The sequence below is a fragment of the Triticum urartu genome, chromosome 7A (genome assembly GCF_056163025.1).
Source record: "Triticum urartu cultivar PI428250 chromosome 7A, HENAU_Tu73, whole genome shotgun sequence".
NCBI classification, from domain to species: Eukaryota; Viridiplantae; Streptophyta; class Magnoliopsida; order Poales; family Poaceae; genus Triticum; species Triticum urartu.
This window is the reverse complement of record NC_141879.1, coordinates 221,123,958-221,132,674: the sequence shown is the minus strand read 5'-3', so window position 1 is coordinate 221,132,674 and position 8,717 is coordinate 221,123,958. Positions and strand designations below refer to the sequence as shown.

At 39.7% G+C, this 8,717-nt stretch overlaps 1 protein-coding gene, 1 long non-coding RNA gene and 1 pseudogene across 2 annotated transcripts; all 3 read right to left on the bottom strand.

The window, feature by feature from the left end:
- Nucleotides 1–414: 414 nt before the first annotated feature.
- LOC147959102 (uncharacterized) lies at nt 415–3,058 on the bottom strand. The gene is made up of 2 exons (XM_087532467.1): nt 545–3,058; nt 415–423 (listed from the first exon to the last, which is right to left on the bottom strand). Exons 1-2 carry the CDS (start codon nt 3,056–3,058, stop codon nt 415–417), a joined length of 2,523 nt encoding a protein of 840 aa, XP_087388593.1.
- Nucleotides 3,059–3,456: 398 nt separating this feature from the next.
- LOC147959101 (uncharacterized) lies at nt 3,457–4,397 on the bottom strand (annotated as a pseudogene).
- Nucleotides 4,398–5,463: 1,066 nt separating this feature from the next.
- LOC147959100 (uncharacterized) lies at nt 5,464–6,533 on the bottom strand. Its single transcript, XR_015611455.1, has 3 exons — nt 6,380–6,533; nt 5,874–6,034; nt 5,464–5,787 (listed from the first exon to the last, which is right to left on the bottom strand). It is a non-coding gene; the product is annotated as an uncharacterized LOC147959100 (long non-coding RNA).
- Between the last annotated feature and the right edge of the window lie 2,184 nt (nt 6,534–8,717).

The following is an 8,717-nucleotide window of genomic DNA, read 5'->3' as shown; positions in this document are numbered from 1 at the left end:
GTGATCAACATACCTATGCACGTTAACAATAGGGTGTAATGAAACAAAGAAAACCATGCTCGTGTACTTGGAGCACTTTGTGGATTTAACATAACAAAACATCCTTATAGACAATATTTTTTGTACTTTTCCCTGATGGGTCGATGTCCTTGCTTGGCTTGGCAAGTATTCTTGTTGTATGCCTTGATACTCCTCTAGACAAAGCAACATACAGTTGGCCATGAGAGAACACAAGTTCTGGAAGGTAGATGCCAACATTTGGAATGGTTTGACCCTGTGCTTTATTGATTGTCATTGCAAAGCTAAGGCGGATAGGAAATTGCTTTCTTTTAAACTTAAAGGGAAGCACATCATCTTCAGAGGGGTAGAGAGGAATTCGGGGAAGAAATACTCGCTTTCCAGCATGGTGTCCTCCTATAATTTCTGCATCAATAGCATTATCTTGAAATGCCTTAATAATAAGCCTCGTGCCATTGCATAGCCCATTAGATGGATCCAAATTGCAAATCAATATCACAGGACAATTGATCTTCAATCTGAGTACATGTGGAGACAGGCCATTAGGTGTGAGAGAATTCAAGAATTCAGGTGGGTAGTGATTTTGTGTGTCATCCACTGCTGAATCAAAGCTATAGTAGACTTTTTCTTCCCCGGGAAACCGCTTTATAAGCATCCTGTTTAATTCATCGACATACTCATTTTTAGTGGAAAGAATAGCACGGGAACTAATATAAGAAGTTAATCCTCCATTCTGGTAAAGTGAAGGAAAGACATCATCGATTAAGTTGTTGATGGAGGTTTTTGAATCTGTATATCTCACAACTATTTCTTCTGGTAGACGCACATAATCTTCACCAATCGATTCTTCAGTGCCATTTCCAATTCTCATAAGAAAATCTGAGAACCATGGATCAGACTGTGCTCTCATATTGCGGCGGAGTTTTATTTGTTTTATATCCTTCCAGAGATAAGACTTTTGGAGTGTAGCATTTATAATCTGCGCTTTAGTGCCATGCCTAACAACAGGAAGGACTTGTCTGAAATCTCCTCCAAACACTAATACTTTTCCTCCAAATGGTGATGTACAACCTGTAATATCCTGGAGGGATCTATCAAGTGCCTCGACAGCTTGTCGTTTTGTCATAAAAACTTCATCCCAAACTATTAGAGATGCTCTTCGAAGTAATTCTGCAGTCCCACTTTGCTTACTAAAGTTGCAAAAAGTATCTTCTTGAATATTTATTGGTACTTTAAATCTGGAATGGGCAGTTCTACCACCGGGCAAAATAGAAGCTGCAATACCAGACGTTGCTGTTGCGATGGCTATTAGTCCCATAGAGCGCACTTTAGCCAATAAAGCTTTATATAAATATGTCTTTCCTGTACCTCCTGGACCATCGATAAAGAATACTTTACACTTGTTGTGCAATACATGGTCCATTATCTCATCAAAAGCAAGTCGTTGCTCACTATTTAGGCTTGTGTACAACTCTAAGTCCTCTTTAGCAACTGTAATAGATAGTTCCTCGGATAATTCTCTCCTATTTAAGCTCTCCAAATCATCAGTATCCACTAATTCTGGAAGGTCAAATATCCTGATGTCCTTCCCCATAGAATATAGCAAATCACCAATATCTCTAAGGACCATTTGTTCAATTGATTCATTAGTTATGCCCTCTTTTTGAAAATCATCACACATCGCCTCAAAGTGTTTTTCCCATAATGCACGAACATTTGTCACCTCACAGAAAACCAAAATGGTTGCAAAGAGTCTTCTAAGTGCAGATGGCATCTGAAATGTTGCAGCTTCAGTGAGACAGTCAGAAATACTTTCATCTGCTTCAATAAGGCCTCTCTTTTCTGCAGCCTCTCTGAATGTTGAGAAAACAATACCTCCAACAGTACACAAATCCTCAAATGACGTAGGCCCCCTCACATGATTTAGCAACACTCTCAAGTAATAACGCTCTCCTTCTGCGGGGTGAGCAGCCACAAGCCTACCTACTTGAGTTCTCTTCACACGACGTTTCCATCTCTTATGGGCTTTGTCCCATACATAGAACTCGGGGAATTCCTTATATAAAAAATTTCTAGCATAATTATCAATTGTATTCATCCTGAAAAACTCAGTAAGCATGGTCTTAGAAGATGATTCCCGCCTTATCACACTCTCTAAGTTATCAGAACCCATATAACACAACACATGCATGTTTGGCAAATGCACCTGTAATTGTAAAACAGAAGGATGCATCTCACTGAGATTGAAGGAATAAATCCTCCATATTGCCTCCGGAGGTGATATAAATCTTGCATCTCTATACTCATGAATTTCATCAATAACTACATCTCCTGCAGCTTGTACGATAAAAGAGGCACGGTCATGACCCTTATAGATGTACTTGAATAAATATTTTACAGCCTTGATGCTGGAGCAAACTTCAAGATTTATATGGCAATTGTATCTCATAAGTAGGTACGGATTGTATGGCACAACCCATCTATTATCCAAAAGAGCACCCCTGATATGAACTCGATGACCATCATCCCTACGTCTATAGACTGGATATGAGTCCTCTCCCTGGAATGTAGCCTTTGAGAACGGACGGGGATAATGGTATCTACACTTTCCATCTTGCATGCAGAGGTTTTTACTGTTGAGAACACCACATGGTCCATGGAGCATGCGTTTAATAACTAAATCATGTAACAAAGGGTACTTATCTCTATCAGGGATCTCAGCTGAAATAATCTGATCATACTGGTCAGGGTTATTTAGTTTGTAAGACGACTTTAGAATTATTAAAAAATGTGCGTGTGGTAGCCCTCTCTTCTGAAACTCAATCACATGAACATGAGCGGCAACTTCACCAAAAAAATTCTTCTTGAATATAAGGTCCTTAAGATCCTCTAGTTTAGCCTTAAAGACTCGTGCCACTAAATCTGGTCGATCTTGTGGTAATTGGCCTGGTTCCAACTCTTTTATTATCTCTTCCCAATTTGGATTGCATGTCATTGTAAGAAATATATCTGGTTTTCCAAATCGTTGGACCAAAGCCATGGCGTCTAGATACCTCCGACGCATGTCCTGTGGACCCCCAATGAAAGTGGGAGGAAGCACAATGCGCTTGCCTATCATGCATGCACGTGTCTCGCCAGCTACAACACTATCAACCAGTCCTTGATACAAATCTGCTCGTATGAGTCTCTGATTTGATGGCTTCAAATAAAATGCTAATCTTATGGATTCAATCTTAATGTACATATCAACAATATATTGTTGCGTAAGTCGCTTTCCATAGAGTAAGACATTAAATTCCCCATCCCGAATTTGCAGTTTATAACAATAATATTCCCTTGGTGAAACACATGGACCAAAATTGCAATCCAGCCCTATATATAGGGAAAAAAGAATATTTATATTAGATACATTATTTTAAAACATTAATTTTAGAATGACTACTCGATTATCATAAGAAAATGCATTTTACCTTCTTCGCTCAATTCTTTTTCTTCATGACTAATATTAATAACAGAATGTGCTCCCACTTTTGGAATACTCAAGTTCCACCCAACTTCCCCGTTAGGGAAAAATAGTGGGTAAGATAGTGGATCATAACAACCATGGTACCCTCTTATGTATTGTGGATTATCTGATTTTCCATATACCATAATGCTCCTGTCAAAATGGCATTGGGGGTCATTTCCCTCTACCCAGATTGCTGCTACTTGTGACGCGGTAGGTGCATTATATACCCGCTGATCTAAAGAAATGCTTGTGTTCAGCTCAATTTTTTACTCATCAAGACTTGACACTGAACCAAGGCTTCAAAATGTTTGGGCGTATGGATTTGATGAAAGTATACGCACCCATTTTTTAATAAGAGCCCTATCATGATTAGGCGAGTGACGAAACCTATGCTGCAAATCTGCATCTGTGTCATAAAAGTATAACTGTAAATGCTTGGGCCCATCTTCCATTGGAACCAATTGGTCGATTCGGTGATAATTTGTCCTTGTGCATGGAAAGTGTATACACCAGACCTTTTATTGCAATATCGTTGGTCCAAAATAACACCAAGTGAGGTAAAAGAGAAGTGAGAATTGAAGTACCGTATGTTATCTTGGAAGTACTTTGCTTCTGGATCTTGGCTCGTGTACAGTCGACGCATTTCAGCAGGAACATGGGGTATTACTATCTTGACCCTTCCGCCCATGCAACAAAATGTTGGTTTCTCAAACTGGAACCTTTTAGCATTGCAATGAATGCAATTAGGCATTGGCTTCAGAACATGATGACCAGCGGGTAAATTTTGATATATACGGTCGTACAGGTCAACTTGTGTTCCACAAATATCATGGTTTAGTTCTCGATATGAAAGATATTCAAAACCTGCCATTGTTTTAAAAATAAAATATTAATAAAGTGATGATAAATATATTATATTGTTTTTATCAAATAATATACACATACTTATTTTTTTACCTTGTCCAAGGAATACATTTCCTTCTTCATCTTCATCACTGTTTTCAGCCATATCTTCATCTTGCCTAGTTTCATCTATAATATCATTTCACGGAAATTAGACGTGTTAGTTTATATAAAAACAGAATCAGAAATATACAATATATCAAAGATAGATACAGAAACCAAAATTGTTGTTCCATAGCTTAGAAGTTACTTACCCTGTACAGCAGGAAAATTATCCCTTGGCATGTAAATGGTGTTGTCATGGTCTTCTTGTTCTCTGGTGACATGGTGTTGCATTTGCACAGGAACATATTGGTCAAACAAGTCACATGTATATCCATTTTCCTTTTGTGCAGTGATACAACATGCAGTACCACACGAAAATTGTGAAGCACTGCTATAACCCCCATTAGACAGTCTTCTTCTCTTATAATCATTTCCCATGTCCAAGTATGTTGCTGCCTGCTTATCTTTACCAACAATTGTCGACACATGACCACATCTCCTTTTTCTATACATAGAAGATTGTGTAGCAGTGCTACAACTCGCACCATCAAGCGATCTTCTTATATTGTCCTCACCACTATCAATCAAGTATGTTGTCGGTATCTTCTTTTGCGAAACAGTAGTTTCAGAAGTGCAATGTGATGTCGATAAGACAGATGGATTTAACATGATCTGCCTTCCAATAACTGGGTTGACTAAACTTTCTTGAAAGATAATTTTATCAGATGGAGGCATGCTTGGATCTCCAGTTGCGGCCACTGTATTGATGTAAAAAAAAGTTGCATGGTGAGAGAAGGATTAAATATTGAAGCATACATGTTTTGAAAGTTTTCTTGGACATAATTATCATTTATTAACCCGTTAAACTGTACCCAGGAAACATCGGATTACACCATTTACAATGATATTATCAACAAAGAAATAATACCAATTAAATTAAAAAAATACCTTTTGTTTTTTACTTGTTTGAGTTGATGAGTTTGTTCCACCATTGCTACTTCTACTGGTATGGCTAACTGCAGATTGCATACCATCGCTATATGTATCATGATTTTGCCTCCTACTCCGTTTGTACTCGCGATTTCTTTGCAGATAGACATCACGCTGTTCTGGAGTCATACGCAAGTATCTTTCCTGATTATTATAACGCTTTTTCTCAAGAGCATTTGTTGGCCCAGCACCTCTACACTCAATTGAGGAAGTATTATGATCACTATATACAGCAAATGGATTTACCGAATGCTGAGTTCTAGCAACAGAATCGCCCACAGACTGAACAAAACCTTGTGCTGAAGAGGATGCTTGGACACAACCTGTGAACACTAATTTACTAAGTTATAATTGTTCATGTGTACATACTTTCAGAAAAAAAAAGTATCATATGAGACAAACTCCATACCAGATTTATCTTCCAATGATTGTCGGCAATCAGCCACATTAGTGATATCTCTAAATGGATCATGTGCTTGTAATCCAAGCGACCTTGGTAATTGATTGTTTAAGTTTTCCTTGCCTGCCCTCATATATGAGTTCTGATCTTACACAAATTAAATCGAGTCGCTGCATGACAAAGTATACCATCAAAAAATTGTTCAATGTGAGATTCTCATAGTTTTATCTTGTATGGCAACATATAAGATCAGACTTAAAAAACCGAAAAGCTTATAGACATAAACACAAACACTTGAAGGTTGAAATTTAGGATATTTGCATTATTTGATATCCCCTTGACTGGATTGTACAAATCATCAATGTAGAAAAACAAAAGGCTTTGTGCACATAAACACAAACAGTTGGTGGTCAAAAATTATAATGCGAAACATTATTTGATTTAAGTAGGATCGGAAGACACAAATCAATAAGTCAAGAAAAACTGGCTATAATACCAGAATTATTATACGATACCTGTTCCTCAACTTGGTGAAATTGAATGATATATGGCCAGTACGGCAGTGCGTGGTCCAAATTCCAGTAGCACCCGTGCAGCTCTCCAACGATCCCTCCTATATCCACGGGATATTGTAGTGGGCGAGAAGACACCCAGCACACCGGATTTGTGTTCGAGAATAAACGCCTAGAGCAACTCAATGATGACAGGAGGTTAGCGCGAATTGATGCCCCGGCTGGAGTGGCGAGGTAGAGGGAGGAGCGTAGCGCGATCTGCTGACCGGATCCAAGGATCGGATTGGTGAGGGAGAGGGAGAGGGAAAGGAGAAGCGATTGGAAGGGTGGGGATTAAGGTGTGATGGATGTGCGATTGATGGGGTGGTTTGATTCGGTTCAGGAAACGTGGATCGACAAAGGGGATGAGCTTGGCGGTGGTATGAGCAGTCACGCGGCGGAACAGTCGAGGTAATTTTGTTGGTGGAGCTTCCAGTTGGTTCCAGATTACAGTTGCGCGCCTTGGAGTCCCTATAAAGCGCGCGTGTGGCGAATTCAACTTTTCACTCATGTCCACGTGGAAGGATCTTGTGCAGCACATGACTTGATCTGACGGCCAGCAGCTCCTGGATTTGCCAATTCACAGTCGTCGGATTGAGCACATCCAGCGGCTGATAGCAAAAGTTATTCCCACACTATATAGGGGTGTAGATGTGGGTGATTGCATATGGCGTTTCGGCTGACTATGCCGATGAGTATCTTCGCATTGGTGAAGATAGCACAATTGAGTCTGTGCATAGATTTGCGAAAGTGATTGTCCGTGTCTTTGGTCCCGAGTATCTTCGGGCACCAAATGAAGATGACACAAAGAAATTGATGGTAGCTAATGACAGGAGAGGTTGGCCTGGGATGCTAGGTAGCGTTGATTGTATGCATTGGAATTAGAAAAATTGCCCCAAGGCTTGGCAAGGAATGTATTGTGGCAAGTCTCGTGATGCAACAATTGTGCTAGAGGCCGTAGCATCCAAGGATTTATGGATTTGGAAAAAAAAAATTGGTATGCCCAGCACACTTAATGATAGCAATATGTTGCAACGCTCTCATTTGTTTGCTAGGCTTGCTAGTGGTGATTCTCCTGCTTGCAACTACACTATCAATGGGCATGAATACACAAAGGGGTACTATCTTGCAGATGGTATATATCCTCCTTGGTGCACATTTGTCAAGAGCATCAAAGAACCCAAAACAAAAAAACAATGTGAATTTGCAAGGGTTCAAGGGTTCAAGAGGCAGAGGCATCAAAGAGCATTTGGTGTTTTGCAATCTAGGTTTGCAATTGTCCGTGGTCCTGCTCATTTTTGGGATAAGAAAACCTTGAAGAACATCATGACTTGCTGTGTTATCCTGCACAATACGATTCTTGAAGATGAGAGAGGAATGAACTTAGAATTCTTTTACGACAATGTGGGTAGCCGTGTCAAACCAGCTAGAGACCCAAACCGCATTAGAGCTTTTCTTCAGACATACAAGGAGATTGAAAATGCAGACACACACTTTCAACTTCAGGAAGATCTCATTGAGCACCATTAGCAAAGGGCTGGACAGTGACTAATTTTTGTATTCATTTGTATTTGTATTCATGACAAGTTTTGTATTGCATTATTTTAAGTTTGCTACGGTGATTTGAATAATTATTTATAATACGGATGATTATTGTTTTATGTTTGATTTGAATAATTCAGTTTGTTTTCGATTGTTGGAATTATGTTGGAGTTGAGATTTGCGGGCTGATGATATGCGGGGATGCAGCGGTGCAAAGAGCAGAACCCGCATAGCCGACCCGTAAAAAAGCATATTCCGCGAATATACTTTTTTACGGATCCGTTTGGGAGGGCTGCATCTGTGCCAGCCCGCAAAAGCTGTTTTGCACGAACTACAAACGTGTTTTGTGGGCCGGCGTTTTGCAGGGTCTGCTAGAGGTTCTCTTAGTGATGCCCCCAACCTAAAACATATTATGGGATGCGATATAGCAGAGGTTATCAAATTTATGAGGAGTTGGTAGTGGTACTTCATCAAGTAGGTTTCTCAAACTGAAATTGCTTAATCTGACAACCTCATATTTGTAAAGATGGGTTGTGGGAAGAAAATTAGTTTCATAGCATCTTAGCCATGCAACAATATGGTAGTGTGTGATGGCCTAGCTTATTAGGGATGATAGACTACTCATATCAATAAGGAATTCCTTCTTTTCCGGGAGCCCATTCGGACAGAACTCCAAAGTTAAGCGTGCTCAGCTTGGAATAGTGTCAGGATGGGTGACCGACTGGGAAGTTGCTCCCGGGTGCGCATGAGTGAGGACAAA